Genomic DNA, 20,775 nt, shown 5'->3' on the forward strand with positions numbered 1-20,775 from the left:
AGCATAATAATTTTAGAAGCATTTTAAAAAGCCATTTTCTACAAAAAGAAAACGACTGTTGACGTATTGTAGTTATGGAAATGATCTCCCTTGTCTTTTTAGCGCCAACATTGAAGAACCATGGCGCCCACTAAAAACGACAACGATATGGCAGACGACACAGGTAAACAAGTAGAGATCTGATCATCGCAGATCACCAGTGTTATTCTATAAACCCTGTTTAAATAGTTCAATACAATTTGTGATCGGGATCAGTCTTCTGCTCAGTTATACACATGGTCGATTATGTTAACCAGTACATTGTAATGTAAAAGAACATAAATTTGTTAATAAGTATGTAACATTATATCATACAAGATCCTAAACAAGATCCAGTTATAAAGTTGGGTAATTTTTTTCTTTTTCTTTTTTCGTCCTTTGGGTACTCGTGATCGTGGCCAGCATTTTTCATTTTCCGTTTTTTCTTTCCTATTTTGTTCTTTCTAATACATTGCAGTATCATGAGTATTCGTGAATTATTTTAACAAAGACAACAGCAATATCAACTCTAGATCCATGGAATTGTCAGTAGTAGTAGCAGTAGTTAGTTCATTTTCATGATCGGGGCATCATCATGGCTTTATGAGTTGCCATTTCTATGTTTCATACAACTCAAAAAGGTAATTTTAATTTCTTCGAAATAGTGACAAGGATACCCTGATCATTCTGTCTCAGTTACAGGGGATCTGCAGGTCATGTGAATGTATAAATTATCAAAGCAAATCAAAACAACCAGCCCCTCACCCCACCTCTGTCTTATTCCTTCCTACCCCCAACCAAATGATTCATTGTTATTTTTTTGTATAATCTCCTAGTATGGAACTACCAATGAAGGGGAGCACAGCAGCATGTGATTGCAGTCCCCTCCCCTCATCAGCCTTCTCTATTCATTACCCAGATGCCTTGAGGCATTCACTGCCCACACACATTCGTCACACCCCAACACCCACATTCAAGAGAGCACTCAAAACACATCTTTTTTGCTCGTGGTGCTGATCTGCGTGCATTTGTGATGTTTTTTGGTGTGGTTCTGCGTGGCCTGGTTCCTTGGTGTAATTTTTGACTAGGGTGAATGTGATAAGTTTTATCTTGCTGTGATTTTGGGACCCATGTGATGTGAGACTGTGATATTGCATGTGATTATTTACACATTCTTATGTCACTTAGTTTAAAGTACGTTAAAAAAAAAAAAATATATATATATATTTTCATGTCACTTAGTCTTAAATTTATGTATCTTATTGTAAAGCATGATAAGCCCCATTTGAGATGGGGATACTGTGCGAAATAAGCCTGCATATTGTTGTTATTATTACTATTGTTATTGAGGCTCTGAGTGATAGACTTTACTGAAATATTTGCATGCACTCAAGGCCTGATAAGACAGGCTTATTTATTATTGTAACCTACTTGTTAATATTTGAAGGTCGTTTTACATGTTTTTAGTAATTTCTTATTGCGAGTGTGAAAGGGAAGTTGATGGCGGGCGCATGGGTATTTGACGCAGCTGAGATTATGTGCTTCTGAGTGTATGTGAATCAGCTGAATGGCTTATGTATGTCTATATTTGTACTGAACAGGATTTAACTGTGTGCCACCACACCAAGCATCTCTTTTTAAGGACAGTGAATCTTGTGAAAGTGTGTTGGGTTATGCTGCTGGGCAGACATCTTCCTCGCAGATGTGGTGTAAGCATATATGGATTTGTCTGAATGCAGTGATGCCTCCTTAAGAAACTTACACTGTTCTCAGATTTTTCTTCAGTTTTCATAAGAAAAAGAACAGCTTGAAAAATCACAATGTTTACATGATAGTCAGCGTATTCTCAACTAAGATTCTCTTCTCATTAATGCACCATTGATATTGTTTTCTAATCACTTCCTTCCTTTCATTTTGTAGACCAGCCGACAGAGTCGCTTGCGACATCAAGGTCACGTCGACAGCGGGTCGACAAGACAGGAAGATCTGCCGCTTTAGAACGGTTCCGCAAAGCCAAGGAACAAGGTTCTAAAAATAAATATGAGGTTCGAATTTTAATTTATTTGTGTGAGTGCAATTTTGTGTGTGTGTGTGTGTGTACCACATTGTGTTTTTTTGTTTGCTTAACTAAGTTCTTTGTAACAACTACTGAACTAGTTTCAGGTTGTTTGATGTAAGTGATGGAAAATATGTTTTTCCTTAGTTTAAAAGAATAACTTTCAAATATTTGCACCAGTTGTCCATTGATATTCTTTTGGTATATATTCCTATGTATTGATTTTCAAATTATGGACGGATTGATCAAAGCTGGGACTTTTGTTTCTCAAAAGCAGTTATATTTCTGCCTGTTAATTTGTGATTTTCCACTGATGTGACTGTGACAACAGTTGGTGCATTTCTACGTAATGGTAACCATAAGCCCTATTTTTCATATGATTGCCTTTCATGCTTTCCATGAATTTGCTTCAGAGAAATAGATGTCTGTTCCATAGGTGTGTGAGATCCTTGGATTTTGTGCCTGGCGAATTGAGGGTGGAGATATTGCTTGTGTCTAAGGTCTACATATACAGAGACCTGCTGGTATTTGACATTATTTGTGTGTGTACACATGATATATAGGTTCAGTTATGCACATTAAAGATCCCATAATTTGTGTAAGTGTTCAGTGAGAAATGAGGAGGGGGGTAGAGGAGGTGCAGTGTAATGTGTGTGTGTGGGGGGGGAGGGTGTGTGTGTGTGTGTGTGTTGGGGCTCATGTGTGTTTGTGTGTGTTTGACTGTGCTTTCGTGTCTGTGAAGCTGCATGTTTGGTGCATGTCTGTTATGCATGTGTGGGTGTATGTGTGAATGTGTGTCTCCATGTTTTGCATTTGTTTGCTTATTTATCATCATTATTGTCTTTTTTATTTATTTATTTATTTCTTCTTCTTATTATTATTACTACTTTTTTATATTATAATTATTATTTATTTATTTATGTATGCTTATAGTTGGCTTCATCAGGTTTTTGCGCCTTATACATGTTATTAGTAGTGGTAGTAGTTTTTTTGTTGTTGTTTTTTAATGTATTTATCTTTTCTTTTCTTTTTTTTTTCTCAAGGCCTGACTAAGTGTGTTGGGTTACGCTGCTGGTCAGGGATCTGCTTGGCAGATGTGGTGTAGCGTATATGGATTTGTCCGAATGCAGTGACGCCTCCTTGAGCTACTGAAACTGAAACTGAGCAATGGTTACACTAACACATCCAGTGTGAATTCACCCCTACAGATCGCACACTAGTAGAAATGAGTTAACATAGGAGGCACAGTCCAGGAATACAAGATCAAAGAATTGATGTATGTAGTATCGGTGTGAGATCATTGGTTGCACTGGAAGAAATATTTTCTGATACTTTACACTTGAGAAAGATTCAACAGGCAAGGAAAAGTTTGCAAAGGACAACATGTCAGCAGTATATTTCAGCGTAGCAGTTATAAAGGAAAATGTTCCGTTTTCAGATGGAGGGGGAGAAAAATGTGTACCACATTTCAAATGAAAGTGTGTATTTTTTTTTTTTTTTTTAAATTTCATTTTATCAGATGGAGGAAGAGAAAAACGTGTACGATGTGGTGGAAGAGGGAGAGTACTCTGATATCGTTCGACAGCGTCAAGAGGATGACTGGATCGTTGATGATGGTAAGAGTGCATTTGTATAACGTAAAAGCAGGACTGCATTTAGAAGGTGAAATACATGTAATATGAAAAAGGTTTGGCCCAACACTCAGCTTATATCACAGATTGACAAGTTTACATTTGGGCCAACAGCAAAGTGAGAGCTGTATTATCAATGGTTTCTCCAGTCATTGGGAAATCATTTACAGCTTGGTCTTTTGTGAAGGACTATGATTCTCAAACTAGGAGGCAAAATTGCACTGGCTCTTAGTGCTGCAGCCTTGTGGGCTAGTTGGCCTTTGGGAACAATCCCAGTGCCGACTGTCCTAAAACCCTCTTGGCTGAGAGAGTGGGGATGTAACTTGGGCAAGACACTCTCCACTATAATCAAATTCTAGCTCAAATAGTCAGGACAGCAGTTTCCTCCTCTGCTGTTCTGATGGTCATAGTCGGACATGACTGACTATCACATATATGTAAAAGGTGTAATGTTTGTTCTTATTGTTTGGAATCCTCAGAGGTGCATTTATGGAATTGTCATGTTTTGGAACAGCAGAATGAACTAAATGAACACAATACATTTTGTTGAATATTTTGGCTGCTTATGTTTCAGTGGTATTTCTCCAGTTAATCAACATTAAAAAAAATTTTTAGCATTAGTAAGTTTACTTAAATGGTCATATGTGATCAAAATGAGTTGCTGAAAGATTAAGCAAGTAACGGCTGAGCACATGTCTTGTACTGTATGTGATTTCAACCATTCAAGTATCACTATTTCATTGCTCAGTCATGGTGTATTGGATGATTTTGTTTCTATCAATATTTATATTTGCATATTTTTCCCGACGTGCGGTGTTTGTGTATGAACATAGTTATTTACTGTGTATGTTTTGCGCAGTGTATACTTGTGAGTAAAAGTTTTTTATTTTATTTTGTATTTCTTTTTATCACAACAGATTTCTCTGTGTGAAATTCGGGCTGCTCTCCCCAGGGAGAGCGCGTCGCTATACTACAGCGCCACCCATTTTTTTGATATTTTTCCTGCGTGCAGTTTTATTCGTTTTTCCTATTAACGTGGATTTTTCTACAGAATTTTGCCAGAAACAACCCTTTTGTTGCCGTGGGTTCTTTTACATGTGCTAAGTGCATGCTGTACACGGGACCTCGGTTTATCGTCTCATCCGAATGACTAGCGTCCAGACCACCACTGAAGGTCTAGTGGAGGGGGAGAAAATATCGGCGGCTGAGCCGTGATTTGAACCAGTGCGCTCAGATTCTCTCGCTTCCTAGGCGGACGCGTTACCTCTAGGCCATCACTCCACTGAGTGATGTGTTGCACAGTGTATACTTGTGAGTAAAAGGGGGGGGTGTGTGTGTATTGATCAACATGCTTCTGTGTGTGAATTGTCATACCAGAGTTATGGAACATCTGGTGAAGACAAAAGGTGGGTGAGGGGTACACTCACTCAGTTAAGCTCTGCAACTAAGCAATTATTTGTACTGTCTTGCGCAATCGCATGTGTTGAATCAGAAGAGGCAGTACTGAACGCTACTGGGTTCAGCAGCAATGTCGGATCTTCTCCGTTGTGTGGCCTCATGGTCATTTCAACGAACCTTAATAGTTCCCAGTGGACTGGTAGCGCTAAGACTGCAGCAGATGATCTTTGATGTGGCTGTGTGTGTGTGTATGGGGGACTTGGGATGAGAGGTTATGGGAGAAATGCGATGTAGTTGGGATGAGTGGTTGGGGAGAAATGTGATGTACTTGGGATGAGAGGTTGTGGGAGAAATGCGATGTACTTCGGATGAGTGGTTGTGGGAAAATGCAATGTACTTGGGATGAGAGGTTGTGGGAGAAATGCGATGTACTTCGGATGAGTGGTTGTGGGAGAAATGCGATGTACTTGCGATGAGAGGTTGTAGGAGAAATGCGATGTACTTGGGATGAGAGGTTGTGGGAGAAATGCGATGTACTTGGGATGAGTGGTTGTGGGAGAAATGCGATGTACTTGGGATGAGTGGTTGTGGGAGAAATGTGATGTACTTGGGATGAGAGGTTGTGGGAGAAATGTGATGTACTTGGGATGAGAGGTTGTGGGAGAAATGTGATGTACTTGGGATGAGAGGTTGTGGGAGAAATGTGATGTACTTCGGATGAGTGGTTGTGGGAGAAATGCCATGTACTTGGGATGAGTGGGGTGGGAGAAATGTGATGTACTTGGGATGAGAGGGGTGGGAGAAATGTGTACTTCGGATGAGTGGTTGTGGGAGAAATGCGATGTACTTGGGATGAGTGGTTGTGGGAGAAATGTGATGTACTTGGGATGAGAGGGGAGGGAGAAATGTGACTGAGACAGCGCAGATGGTGAGGCAGCGACATAATAAAAGAAGAAAAGTAAGGAGATATTGCATCAGTGCTTGCCTCTTTCTTGTGTTTTTGCCTCTTTTGCGACTGCTCCATTAGCTCCCTGTCTCACACAGAATAAAGTACAAGATCAGCACTCTCTTACAGATGTATTCACAAATCTGCCCCTTCCTATCTCTGTGGCTGCCTTAACCTCTACACCCCATCTCGCTCTCTACGATTGGCTTCGGATCCACTCTGTTTATACATACCCACATTCAAATACTCCACTGTCGGGACCATGCTTTTGGAATGAACTTCTTTCGCATCGTTAGGTCTCCACACTCAGCTCTTTCACGTCTGGCCTTAAAAACCCACCTCTTGCCAAAATAGCCTTCCTCTCCTGCCTCTTCTTTGTTTTCAGTTTCTCAAGTTTAGAGTTCTGCATGTGTGTGAATGACTGGTGTTAAAGCACTTTGATTTATCTCTGCACAAGGTTCAGCGCTATATAATTCATAAATACTTATTATTATTCTTTGTTGTGCAGATGGAGGGGGTTATGTCGAAGATGGACGGGAGATTTTTGACGATGATATGGACGAGACGTCTGTCGCCAAAGGTGAAGGTGAGGAAACAGAACTGTGATCAAGTTAATCAACTCACTTGCATTTAATACGGAACACAGAATACTTTAGGATAAGAAATACAATGTGATACATCTTTACTGATACTTGATTAGAAAGTAAAAGTGTGTGTCCACAAGGCTTATGACTTTCTTCACTACAACAGTGTCTTAACTCACTCAGTACGGTCAGCCCTCTCTTCTCCTCTACACAGACCCTTCGGATGTCCAGTGGGTGTCTGAATGACCCAACCTTTAGCTTCTGTCGTCAGAATTGTGGTATTCTTTGTCAGCATTCACCTCTTCAGTATAAGAGCCTTCCGCTTGCAATATTTTGATGGTGGTAATTGGGGTGAAACGCTGTTAACGTCGTCTCTTTCGCCGTTCGTATGGAGAGAGTTAACATACATTCTAAAGCAGACATAGAGGAAAACTAGTAAAAAAAAATAAAAAATAAAAAAAATAAAATAAAAAAAGACAAGAAAAAGAACAACCAAACCAACTACATTTAGATCATACAAACGCAAGATTTCAGTAAGTCCTTTACTTGAAAATAGAGAGCTGGTGGAATGTGTGTGTTTTATTAAGATTTGTATGAAGACTTTTGATGCGAATGGATTTAAATTTAAATGACAGAGATGAATTAACAACCTGTTCAACTTTACCTTAGGGTAAAGTTTCCCAGTGCTGGGTTCTTGGTGTTGTGAAGGTTCCATTGCTCAAGGGAATGGAGCACTGGATGTCTGTACGAGAGTGAGTTCCGTCTTGCGTTCCAAGAGGGGGGAGTCTTGGAACAGTGGCTGTGACATGGCTTTGCCCTTAACCCTTTGAGCCCTGACCACCGCTTTACCGGTGGTAGAGAAAAATGACATAATGCCTAGCCACCGGTTGAGCGGTGCGTAAACACTTGTGTCGTGTTTTGCTGTTGGTTGACTTATATTGAAGAGCCAATCCGAAAAACCGTAATATTCTGACATCAGCAAACGTAGTACCAACATGGCCGTGCCTTTTCACTGTGTTTTGTGCATGTGCTTTGGATAAAAAAGATCGATTTCAATATAAGTCAACCAATAGCAAAACATGACACAAAGTGTTTACGCACCGCTCAACCGGTGGCTAGGCATTATGTCATTTTTCTCTACCACCGGTAAAGCGGTGGTCAGGGCACTCTTTTTATATCTGCCGTGACACATTAAAGACCAATTATTTGCAAATTTTGGCTCAGGAGCTCAGGCAGAAGGGTTAAAATTGCTCAGGAACTCGGGGCTCAGAGGGTTAAATATCCTTGCTGTTTCAGGCAAATCCAAAGATGGTGGCAAGAAGAAGAACAAAAACATCGTACGTCCCGGCACCAAGCCAAAGAAGGACATCAAGACCATGTTTGCTGCGGCTGCTGCTTCAAGCAAGAAGAAATCAGAGGTGAACTGAGGAACTGAAATGAATGCATAGTTTAACTCACTCCGGACGATGGAACGCTATAGCGATCCTGACGTAAGGTAGCGTTCCGGATGACGGAACGCTATAGCGGTTTTGACAATTAAAATTTTTTCTCCCGTTTTCCTCATGGGGTAGCATAAAAATTGCAGCTACACCGGCCACTGCGTACATGTCAAAGGTTGCATGGAAAATTTCTTCGTGAGGTTCCGTAACTGTACACTCGCTGGCCAGCTGTTGACCTTGGTACCCCACATGACAAGCTAATCTGCATATATATTGAAAATGGTGTTGCAGGCGATACAAGTGGAAATTTTTGGAGCAAACTAGATCACGACAGCGGCTTTTTACTGCTGCTGAAGTGATTGAAATGCTTCAAACTGAAGGTTTCGACATCAACGAGGATGATGAAGAAGTTGAATAAAGTATCTGTTGTGAAGAAAGCTACCAGCAAGAAGGTACTAACAGTGACACAGCTTCTGAGGGCTGTGAAGAGAGGGAGGTGGGTGGGTGTACACACGATGTTAGAAGAGGGGTCAGTGGGTCAAGTACAAGGAGTTTCATTCAGTTACTTTGTGTTTTGGATTTTTTGTGATTTTTTTTCCTAACCCTAACAAATGGGTCGTCTGCAGGGGAAAGCAAGGGAGAAAACTGTTTGTCCAGAGTGAGTTAATGATACTGCTGGTTGTTTATATGTCATGAAATACTGTTTTGATTTGATAGAAGTATCCATTGTGTCGAAGATCCAGATCAGTAAACCAAATATAAATTAAAGCAAGTCTGCCCGATCCTGTCTCTGTGACTGCCTTCACCTCTATTCCCCGTGTCACTCTCTGTGATCAGTTTGAGATCAAACAGTTTTGTATTTTTTTGTATTTTTGTATTTCTTTTTATCACAACAGATTTCTCTGTGTGAAATTCAGGCTGCTCTCGACGATAAACAGAGGTCCCGTGTGCAGCATGCACTTAGAGCACGTAAAAGAACCCACGGCAACAAAGGGGTTGGCCCTGGCAAAATTCTGTAGAAAAAATCCACTTCGATAGGAAAAACAAATAAAACTGCACGCAGGGAAAAAAAAAAAAAAAATGGGTGGTGCTGTAGTGTAGCGATGCACTCTCCCTGGGGAGAGCAGCCCGAATTTCACACAGAGAAATCTGTTGTGATAGAAAGAAATACAAATACAAATACCTTTGCAGACGGATGTCATGATTATTTATCATTCACTGTTTGGTGCCAGTGCAGAAGGACGTTGTTATTATTCATCATTCACCATGTGGTGTCTGTGCCGAAGAACATCATAATTATTTATCATTGCTGTGTGGTGTCTGTGCAAAAGGACGTCATCATTATTAATATCATTCACTGTGTGGTGTCTGTGCAAAAGGACGTCATCATTATTAATATCATTCACTGTGTGGTGTCTGTGCAAAAGGACGTCATCATTATTTATATCATTCACTGTGTGGTGTCTGTACTAAAGGACGTCATCATTATTTATATCATTCACTGTGTGGTACCTGTGCAAAAGGACGTCATCATTATTTATATCATTCACCATATGGTACCTGTGCAAAAGGACGTCATCATTATTTATATCATTCACCATATGGTACCTGTGCAAAAGGACGTCATCATTATTTATATCATTCACCATATGGTACCTGTGCAAAAGGACGTCATCATTATTTATATCATTCACCATATGGTACCTGTGCAAAAGGACGTCATCATTATTTATATCATTCACCGTATGGTACCTGTGCAAAAGGACGTCATCATTATTTATATCATTCACCGTATGGTACCTGTGCAAAAGGACGTCATCATTATTTATATCATTCACCGTATGGTACCTGTGCAAAAGGACGTCATCATTATTTATATCATTCACCGTATGGTACCTGTGCAGAAGGACGTCATCATTATTTATATCATTCACCGTATGGTACCTGTGCAGAAGGACGTCAGTGTGGCGGGTGACGACATCCTTGGCGACCTCATGCAGGAGCTGAAAGGCGGTGGTGCCAAGACCTCCACCCCCGTCCTGCCCAAACTGGGCAAACAGGCAAAGGCCCCTGGTGCTGCTGCTGCTGCCGCTGTGTCCAAGTCAGTTCTGGAAAGAGGAGAGCATTGAGAACATCTTCTGCACTGTCTTTGTGTCCTTTCTTTGAGAAATAAACTAAGAAGTTGGGATGACTTCATTGCTGAGTGTTGTTCCAAACTTGCTTGTGTATCCAAGTGAGTTTGTGAAAGAAAGAGGAGAATTGAGAATGTCTCATCCTGTGGGTTTTTTTTTGTTTGTTTGTTTTTTGTTTAAGAATCCCCCCCACCCCCCACCCCAGGTATTTCAGATGTTTGGATCACTTCATTGCTGAGGTTTGTTTGAAACTTGGTAGTGTATCCAAGTGAGTTTGTGAAAGAGCAGAGAATTGAGAATGTCTCATCCTGTGGTATTGTATTGTATTCTTTCTTTTTTTCTTTTTTCTTTTTTTTCTTCCTTTCTTTCTTTAAGAATCCCCCCCCCCCCCCCCCCAAGGTATTTCAGATGTTTGGATCACTTCATTGCTGAGGTTTGTTTGAAACTTGGCAGTGGTGTATTCAAGTGACTGAGAACATTTCCTCCTTCTGTCTTTTTTTTTTTCTTTTCCCCTCTGAAAAATATACTGAGGTGTTTTTTTAGAAGTTGGAATGACTTCATTGCTTAGGCTTGTTTGAAACTTGGTAGTGTATCCAAATGATTGAGAATGTCTCCTCCTGTCCTTTCTTCCTTCATTCCTTCCTTCCTTTCTTTCTTTTTTTTTTTTCTTAAAGAAAAAGGAAAAAAAACTTAGATGTTTTAGAGGTTTGGATGGAAACTCAGAGGTAACTTCATAGCTGAGAGGCTCGTTTTAACCCTTTCACCGCCATGGTCGCATTTCGGCACCAGCTAGGTAAAGCACCCATGTCACTGAAGTGCAACCAGATAATGATGGGCCTTTTGTGTATTAACCTAATGCTCTTAATTTTCAGTGGTAGGATTGGCCTTTTTTTTTTCTACACATCACAGGGGAATTCCCAGCTATTCTTTGACACCATCTTTTCTGTGGTTCCTGCACAAGGTTAATTTGCTCTCTAAACTGACTGGTGGTGAAAGGGTTAAAACTTGGTGGTGTATCCAAGTGAGTGTGTAAAATTAGAGAGAATTGACTTCCTGGTCCGTTCACTGTCTGTATTTTACTCATTTATCTTACCCCAAGACTTGTATTTGTATTTCTTTTTATCACAACAGATTTCTCTGTGTGAAATTCGGGCTGCTTTCCCCAGGGAGAGCGCATCGCTACACTACAGTGCCACCCGTTTTTTTTTATTTTTTTTATTGCATGCAGTTTTATTTGTTTTTCCTATCGAAGTGGATTTTTCTACAGAATTTTGCCAGGAACAACCGTGTTGTTGCTGTGGGTTCTTTTACGTGCGCAAAGTGCATGCTGCACACGGGACCTCAGTTTATCGTCTCATCCGAATGACTAGCGTCCAGACCACCACTCAAGGTCTCATGGAGGGGGAGAAAATATCGGCGGCTGAGCTGTGATTCGAAGCAGCGCACTCAGATTCTCTCGCTTCCTAGGCGGATGCGTTACCTCTAGGCCATCACTCCTCTTGAAAATAGGCATTTCATGTTCTGCTTCAGGGCTTTTTTTTTTTTTTTTTTTTTTCCTCAGACTGTTTATGTATTTTTTTAAAAAAAAGATTTGTGTGTGTGTGTGTGTGTTGTAAGAAATGTGACTCGTGAGAGGCGTGGTGTTAATTTGGTCACTCTAAAATTTTGTGTAATATGACTAATTCTGCTCACTCGTTGCAGTCACTTTCAAGACCTGTTTACTGTTCTGTCTGTCTTCATTTTAAGCTTTCGTTTCTGCCAGTGACTTCACATTGGAAAAAAATCTGTGTGTTATCAGAAAAGTGGTCAACCCCTTCCTGGTGAAACCCAGCACCCAGAAACCGAAAGCGGCAGAGGCTCCGACCAGCCAGCCCAAGCCTCTCGCCCCGAAACAGGAGGTGAAAACGTCCAAACGCTCTCTGGACCTGAGCAGTGCTCCTAAAATGGCTGTGGTAAGAAATGTTAGCATGAAAGAGCTGCGTTTAACAGTGCTCCGGTAAGAAATGTTAGCATGAAAGAGCTGCATTTAACGGTGCTCCTAAAATAGCTGTGGTAAGAAATGTTAGCATGAAAGAGCTGCATTAAACAGTTCTCCTAAAATGGCTGTGGTAAGAAATGTTAGCATGAAAGAGCTGCGTTTAACAGTGCTCCGGTAAGAAATGTTAGCATGAAAGAGCTGCATTTAACGGTGCTCCTAAAATAGCTGTGGTAAGAAATGTTAGCATGAAAGAGCTGCATTAAACAGTTCTCCTAAAATGGCTGTGGTAAGAAATGTTAGCATGAAAGAGCTGCATTGAACAGTTCTCCTAAAATGGCTGTGGTAAGAAATGTTAGCATGAAAAAGCTGCATTGAACGGTGCTCTTAAAATGGCTGTGGTAAGAAATGTTAGCATGAAAAAGCTGTATTGAACGGTGCTCTTAAAATGGCTGTGGTAAGAAATGTTAGCATGAAAGAGCTGCATTTAATGGTGCTCTTAAAATGGCTGTGGTAAGAAATGTTAGCATGAAAGAGCTGCGTTGAACAGTTTTCCTAAAATAGCTGTGGTAAGAAATGTTAGCATGAAAGAGCTGCATTTAACAGTGCTCCTAAAATGGCTGTGATAAGAAATGTTAGCATGAAAGAGCTGCATTGAACAGTTCTCCTAAAATGGCTGTGGTAAGAAATGTTAGCATGAAAGAGCTGCATTTAACAGTGCTCCTAAAATGGCTGTGATAAGAAATGTTAGCATGAAAGAGCTGCATTTAATGGTGCTCTTAAAATGGCTGTGGTAAGAAATGTTAGCATGAAAGAGCTGCATTAAACAGTTCTCCTAAAATGGCTGTGGTAAGAAATGTTAGCATGAAAGAGCTGCGTTGAACAGTTTTCCTAAAATAGCTGTGGTAAGAAATGTTAGCATGAAAGAGCTGCATTGAACAGTGCTCCTAAAATGGCTGTGGTAAGAAATGTTAGCATGAAAGAGCTGCATTGAACAGTGCTCCTAAAATGGCTGTGGTAAGAAATGTTAGCATGAAAGAGCTGCATTTAACAGTGCTCCTAAAATAGCTGTGGTAAGAAATGTTAGCATGAAAGAGCTGCATTGAACAGTGCTCCTAAAATGGCTGTGGTAAGAAATGTTAGCATGAAAGAGCTGCATTTAACGGTGCTCTTAAAATGGCTGTGGTAAGAAATGTTAGCATGAAAGAGCTGCATTTAACAGTGCTCCTAAAATAGCTGTGGTAAGAAATGTTAGCATGAAAAGCTGCTTTTTTTTGCTTTTTTTCTTCTTTTTTTTTTAAGCTATAAAAAAAGAAAAAACCTGATATATTGTTTTTACGTTCTTGGAAGGGTCTGAAGACATCCATCACATGACTTATATGTCCGTATTGTGTTTAGAAACATCATGTCATTGATAATGTTGTCTGTTGCTTGTTTCCATGACACTTTTTGACTCACTTGTGTAAACAAAGTGAGTCTGTGTTTTAACCCGGTGTTCGGTTGTCTGTGTGTGTGTGTGTGTCCGTGGTAAACTTTAACATTGACATTTTCTCTGCAAATACTTTATCAGTTGACACCAAATTTGGCATAAAAATAGGGAAAAAATCAGTTCTTTCCAGTCATCTTGATTAAAACAATATTGCACCTCTGGGATGGGCACAAAAAAAAAAAAAAATGAAGCCAAATTATATGCAAACTGAGTTTACTGTTATATTTATATTTTTTTTTTATTCTCTAAACTTGGCACTTTGATCTGATACTCTGACACAACAAGAGCAGTCATTTTTATCATTTTTTGTTCAAACAGGAACTTCTTTTGCTAAGCATGGAAGTTTTATTTATTTTGCATGTCTTTGGTGCAGACACACACACACATACACACACACACACAGACAACCGAACACTGGGTTAAAACATAGACTCTCTTTGTTTACACAAGTGAGTCAAAAAGGAATACTTAACAACAAAACGTTAGTACAGTACTGGTAAGGTATTTCGATAGTAATGGTGCAATCAACAACTTGGAGAAAAGTGTCACCATACCAGAAATAAGCGTGCAGAAGAATGTCGTCTGCGTAGCCATGTGTCGTATAGTGCGTGCACAGCCGGTTTTGACTAGATCACGCCCCTTAGAGAGGCCACTGTGGTGCCGTCTTTGGTGATCTCCTGTTCTGGTAACAGTTTACAGTTGGCCGGGTTTTCCCTTGGGAGTTTTCCTTCTCTTGGAAGAACTGCTTGCTGAGGCTAACGGACTCCATCTGCCCGGATTTTTCCTCAGGGTTGACTCCCGAAGCCTTTCCTATGAGTAGGTATGGCCGCAAGGCAGCGGAGGTTTGAAATCAGTTTTCCTTCTCTTAGATGAGCTGTCTTCCCAGACTGATGAGCCCCATCTACCCAAAGCACTGGTTTTCAGGCGCCAGGTGACCCGCCTTCGCCCCTTCTCCTATCAGTAGTAGCAGTTCCTCCGGGCTTATATCTAAGCCACACGAGCAGGCTAGGAGCTGGACTTAGTTGTCAGAGGCTGTTGGAGACGCGCGCCGTGAGGGGCATTTTATAGACAATGGGAGCTTATCCCCATTGCCACCCCTCGGCTATGACAACCTTGGGACCGTGCAGAAGAATGAAATACCATAACTTCCTTTACAGCATGCGCATACACACACACACATATTTGAAGCAACTAGTTCTGCCCTGTCGACTGATTATACATGTACGTATTGACTGACGACAGTCACAGATGAAACGGAACAGACAGGAGGTAGTGGTGAAGGAGCAGCCCAAGGAGGAGGAAGAGGAGGAGGATGAGGAGAACATCGAACAAGTGGAGTCACAGGCGGTCAAGACGGAAGCCTCTCAGCAAATCGTGGAATACAATGGTGAGGGCGGGCCTGTACAGTGAGGTTTGGTTTCCATGGCAGTGATTTTTGATTAATTCCAGGAGTGACAGATTTGTATTTGTATTTCTCTTTTTTATCACAACAGATTTCTCTGTGTGAAATTCGGGCTGGTCTCCCCAGGGATAGCGCATCGCTACACTACAGCATCACTCATTTTTTTTTGTATTTTTTCCTGCGTGCAGTTTTATTTCTTTTTCTTATCAAAGTGGATTTTTCTACAGAATTTTGCCATGAACAACCCTTGTGTTGCTGTGGGTTCTTTTACGTGTGCTAAGTGCATGCTGCACATGGGACCTCGGTTTATCGTCTCATCCGGATCACTAGCGTCAAGACCACCACTCAAGGTCTAGTGGAGGAGGAGAAATTATCGGCGGTTGAGCCGTGATTCGAACCAGCGCGTTCAGATTCTCTCACTTCCTAGGCGGACGCGTTACCTCTAGGCCATCGCTCCACAGATGAACGCCAGGTGTGGCCGTGCATGGGTGACTTGGAATGGGCAGATGTGGGAGTGATGTCAATGAAACGGTGCAGGTGATGGGGCAACACAGAACTGGAGGGGGGGTTCTTCATACAGGGTGTTTACAAGGTAATTTACAGTAATTTACACACATTGGGACAGAGGGGTGTTCTAGGGGTGTGGAGCATGAACTTTACATTTTCATTTTGTGTTTTTGTGAAACTTCATTATCTTCACGATGGAACCGGAGATTTGGCTTATTTGTGAAATGAGCTGTTTCACTGTTCTTTTTTAAAAACCCATTTTATTTTATTTTATTAATCTGCTTAATTTTTTGTCTGAGTTAGACAGGATCTTTCTATTCAAAGGAGTCTTAAAGAAATGATTGATAAAGCAGGTTTATTGTCTTTTAGTTTTTGATCACTTTTTCTACACACGCCAAAATAATGCATGACAGCACTGATTTTTTTTATTCGCATGAACCATTGACAGCTGAAGAAAAGAAAGAAAATATATTGATTGCCTTGTAGTATTATTACATTGATCTGTTAATATATCTTTTTAAAATCCATTTCCAGCTGAAGAAAAAAGAGAAAATAAATTGATTGCCCTGTATTACATTGATTTGTTAATTTAAAATATATTTCTATCTATTTCTTCATTCATTTTTCTGTTAGCATTTCCTGTGACTGATGTTGAAAGCCCCGTCTTTTCCAGAAGAAGCCATGGACCTGACGGACATCAATTTTGACGATGACGACGACTTGTCGATGCAGCAGGAAACTGATGACAGCTCAGTGCAGAACAAGTCTGGCCTTGTCAGGTCAGCACGGTTTTCCTGTTTTCTTTTTCTTTTATTTCTTTTATTTATTTATTAAGACTTCTTGCTATAGCGCATATTCTAGAAGCTCTATGCGCTTTACAATAGCACTAAAAATAAAAATTAAAAAATTAAAAAAAACATTCACTCAAACATCCCCACACAAACATATGCATATAATTTGAAACATAGGTGAGAGAAAACAATTAAGGTCATGTTAGTTGATTAGCTCAAGAAATGCAACAGGTATTTAAAAAAATGATAACGACAACAACAACAAAAGTAGACAATTGAAATTGAAAGAACACAAGCACGTATACGCTTGCATATATACGTAGATACATACATACATACCTACATACAAACACACAATGTGCACACACACACACATACATGCACACACACGCACGCGGGTGCACGCACGCACACATGCACCAATGAACACAAGCCGCATACCCAAACACATTACTCACGCACTCACTCAGTGACACACACATATACACGCACCCACAGGAACCATACACACACGATCTCCAGTTCATTACAGATGACCTTGTTTTTTTGTTTTTGTTTTTTTCTTTTTCGCTTGCATTGAAGGTTATATTTCTGATATTGAAACATCATCATTATATCATTATTTTGTACAGGTCATACTTATCACTGAAGATGAAGTACACCATTAACACAGTAAGCTATTGCAGAGTACTACAGCGAGCATTAAGAATTTGCAAGGGTGTTTCTACTTTGCGACATGATAAATGAATAATTGAATAAATGTGGGTTTTGCTCTTGTTACTCAGGCTGTCTCTCAGCACAGTATGTTGCACATTGTGTTTATCATTTGAAAAAAAGGAAACCATGTTAGTATGGCCATGTATAAAAATCCAGCTGTCCTTGAAACAAAAAAAAATCCTTTTAGGAAATACTGAGCTTGGGAGACAGAGGGGAAGACAAAGAAATAACAAAAAAAAAAAAAAAAAAAAAAAAGCCAACTCACAAACACACACTCATAAGCTCATGCACACACATGCGCACACACACACACACTTCTTTCTCACAGTTCGTTTCATGTAACACCTACCTGCCAACCTCTGTGAAAAGAAAAGAAGGTCTGTTCCATTCACATATGCATGGTGGTCTATTAAAGTGATAAGTCTGTTTCGTTCACATACGCATGGTGGTCTATTAAAGTGATAAGTCTGTTTCGTTCACATATGCATGGTGGTCTATTAAAGTGATAAGTCTGTTTCGTTCACATACGCATGGTGGTCTATTAAAGTGATAAGTCTGTTTCATTCACATATGCATGGTGGTCTATTAAAGTGATAAGTCTGTTTCGTTCACATATGCATGGTGGTCTATTAAAGTGGTAAGTCTGTTTCGTTCACATATGCATGGTGGTCTATTAAAATGATAGTCTGTTTTGTTCACATACGCATGGTGGTCTATTAAAGTGATAAGTCTGTTTCGTTCACATATGCATGGTGGTCTATTAAAGTGATAAGTCTGTTTCGTTCACATATGCATGGTGGTCTATTAAAGTGGTAAGTCTGTTTCGTTCACATATGCATGGTGGTCTATTAACTCACTCAGTACGGCCAGTCCTCTGTTCTCCTCTACACAGACCCCTCGGATGTCCAGTGGGTGTCTGAATGACCCAACCTTTAGCTTCCGTCATCAGAATTGTGGTATTCTTTGTCAACATTCACGTCTTCAGTATAAGAGCCTTCCGCTTGCAATATTTTGATGATGGTAATTGGGGTGAAACGCTGTCAACGTCGTCTCTTTCGCCGTTCGTATGGAGAGAGTTAAAATGATAAGTAACTGGAAATAGAAAAATATACTGTGGAAAAAAATATTACTTTCGTTTTCTTTGAGTGTTACCTGTTTCTTTACCTTATGATTTCCACTTCTTTTTTTTTCTTTTTTTAAGGTATACTCTGTTTTACTATTTTTTGTTTGTTTTTTTGCTGAAAGCTCTACTCTGTTTTGATGTGTGGGTTTGCAGTGAGGAACGACCAACAGGCTGGGAAAGTGTCAGATGTGAGGACGCCGCCCAGACAGAAATAGATATCCAGGTGGACTCGTCAGAGCTGCCGTTGGTCTCGGATGACGATGGGACCCAGGTCCTGCGATTCTACTGGCTGGACGCATTTGAAGACCCCTATAAACAGCCAGGTATCGTGAAGCAGTTTTGGAGAACTGGGCTTCTGCTTGCGTTGTTTTTGTGTAGAGATTGTTTCGTTCTTTTTTTTGACTCACTTGTGTAAACAAAGTGAGTCTATGTTTTAACCCGGTGTTCTGTTGTCTGTGTGTCCGTGGTAAACTTTAACATTGACATTTTCTCTGCAAATACTTTGTCAGTTGACACCAAATTTGGCATAAAAATAGGAAAAATTCAGTTCTTTCCAGTCATCTTGTTTAAAACAATATTGCACCTCTGGGATGGGCACAAAAAAATAAAAAAAAGAAGCCTAATTATATGCAAACTGCATTTACTGTTATATTTATATTTTTTGTATTCTCTAAACTTGGCACTTTGACCTCTTATTCTGACACAACAACAAGAGGAGTCATTATTATCATTTTTTGTTCAAACAGGAACTTCTTTTGCTAAGCATGGAATTTTTATTTATTTTGCAGACGTTTTGGTGCAGATAGTAAAAAAGGGAAATTACTCTGTAATTAATGCTAGGGGACTTAATTTGCTTTAAAATGATCTTTCTCATCTTAAACATTACATTTTGAAAGTATACTGAATACATAAAAAGCTTGGGTTTTTTTTTTTCGAAGTGTATCACAAGTGAGTCTTGAAGGCCTTGCTTCGCTTGTTTTTCTTTTTTTATCTTATTTTTTAAATCCCCTGGTGAAAAATTGACAAATGGTCAACGCCATGGGAACACCCCAGGTTGTTTTTGTTTTGTTTTTTCATTCATGGGCTGCAACTCCCACATTTACTCATATGTACCAGTGGGGTTTTAAGTGTATGACCATTTTTAACCCGACAAATAGGAAGCCATACTCCGTTTTAAGGGATTGCAGATGTTGAGTTTTCAGTGTGAATCAGAACATACTTGCTGGGTTTTTTTGTTTGTTTGTTTTTTAATTCTTTCTGGACAAATAGTTCTCTCCCTTGCTTTTCTCTACAGACGACCCATTTGTAAGGGTTAGGAAAAAAATCACAAAAAATACAAAACATAAAGTAACTGAATGAAACATACTGTACTTGACCCACTGACCCCTCTCCTCACGTCATGTGAACGCCCACTCCCCTCCCTTTTCACTGCTCTCAGAAGCTGAGTCGCTTTCAGTACCTTTTTGCTGATTGATTTCTTCACTGCAGATACTTTATTCAACGTCTTCATCATCCTTGTCGATGTTGAAACCTTCAGTATGAAGCATTTCAATCACTTCAGCAGCAGTAAAAGCCGCTGTCATGATATAGTTTGCTAAAAAAAAAATGTCCACTAGTATCGCCTGCAACGCCATTTTTGATATGTATGCAGATTAGCTTGTCGTGTGGGGTCCTGAACTTGCTGGCTCACTGTGGTGTGTGTTGTTACGGAATCTCATGAAGAAACTTTCCATTCAACCCTTGACACGTTCGCAATGTCAGGTGTAGTTGCGATTGTTATGCTACCCCATGAGGAAAGCGTAGAAAAAATTTTAATTGTCGAAACCGCTATAGCATTCTGTCGTCCGGAACGGAACGGTACCTTACGTCTGGAACGCTATATCGTCCGGAGTGAGTTGATTTAATAAAAATGTTTTTAAGGCAGAAGCAAGGAAGACAATTCTCTCTTCTCCCTGCTGATAAGTGAGAGCTGACAAAGACTTGTATGTTGTCAGTATTGTGGGAGAAAAAGGAAGTTTAACTACACATACTTTACCGTGACCTACTAGTGCAGAGTCTGGCAGGGAGTCTGATTCCTGTCCTGTGCAAACTACTACCCGCCTATGCGGAGAAAACGAAAGTAGCTATGGCCGATAACCTCCCGGAAGTAGGTTACCTGTATACATGTATGTTTTTCTCTGCATGCTGTGTGAAGAAATCTGTGGCCATGCTGATACGCTGAACATTTTGTCATACCCGCATGAAAAAGAAAAAAAGGATGAATGATCATTTGTGACTTGAACTGTGAAAGGGTTTCTTTCTTTCTTTTCTTTCTTTTGCGTTCGTGGGCTGCAACTCCCATGTTCACTCGTATATACGTGAGTGGGCTTTTATGTGTATGACCGTTTTTAACCCGCCATGTAGGCAGCCATACTCCGCTTTCAGGGGTGTGCATGCTGGGTATGTTCTTGTTTCCATAACCCACCGAACGCTGACATGGATTACAGGATCTTTATCGTGCATATTTGATCTTCTGCCTGTGTGTACACACGAAGGGGGTTCAGGCACTGGCAGGTCTGCACATATGT

The 20,775-nt window shown here is 40.3% G+C and overlaps 1 protein-coding gene across 1 annotated transcript in view; it reads left to right on the plus strand.

Moving 5' to 3' along the window:
• Nucleotides 1-117: 117 nt before the first annotated feature.
• LOC143288993 (DNA polymerase alpha catalytic subunit-like) overlaps nucleotides 118-20,775 on the plus strand; it is a 77,640-nt gene continuing 56,982 nt past the window's right edge. Inside the window, exons 1-10 of the mRNA XM_076597734.1 lie at nucleotides 118-163; nucleotides 1,939-2,063; nucleotides 3,594-3,690; nucleotides 6,558-6,635; nucleotides 7,930-8,051; nucleotides 10,025-10,173; nucleotides 12,003-12,156; nucleotides 14,911-15,055; nucleotides 16,251-16,356; nucleotides 18,362-18,531. Coding sequence (XP_076453849.1) covers nucleotides 121-163; nucleotides 1,939-2,063; nucleotides 3,594-3,690; nucleotides 6,558-6,635; nucleotides 7,930-8,051; nucleotides 10,025-10,173; nucleotides 12,003-12,156; nucleotides 14,911-15,055; nucleotides 16,251-16,356; nucleotides 18,362-18,531 — 1,189 coding nt within the window. The 5' untranslated portion in view covers nucleotides 118-120. The remainder of the gene's footprint in view (nucleotides 164-1,938; nucleotides 2,064-3,593; nucleotides 3,691-6,557; nucleotides 6,636-7,929; nucleotides 8,052-10,024; nucleotides 10,174-12,002; nucleotides 12,157-14,910; nucleotides 15,056-16,250; nucleotides 16,357-18,361; nucleotides 18,532-20,775) is intronic.

The sequence above is a fragment of the Babylonia areolata genome, chromosome 13 (assembly GCF_041734735.1).
Source record: "Babylonia areolata isolate BAREFJ2019XMU chromosome 13, ASM4173473v1, whole genome shotgun sequence".
NCBI classification, from domain to species: domain Eukaryota; kingdom Metazoa; phylum Mollusca; class Gastropoda; order Neogastropoda; family Buccinidae; genus Babylonia; species Babylonia areolata.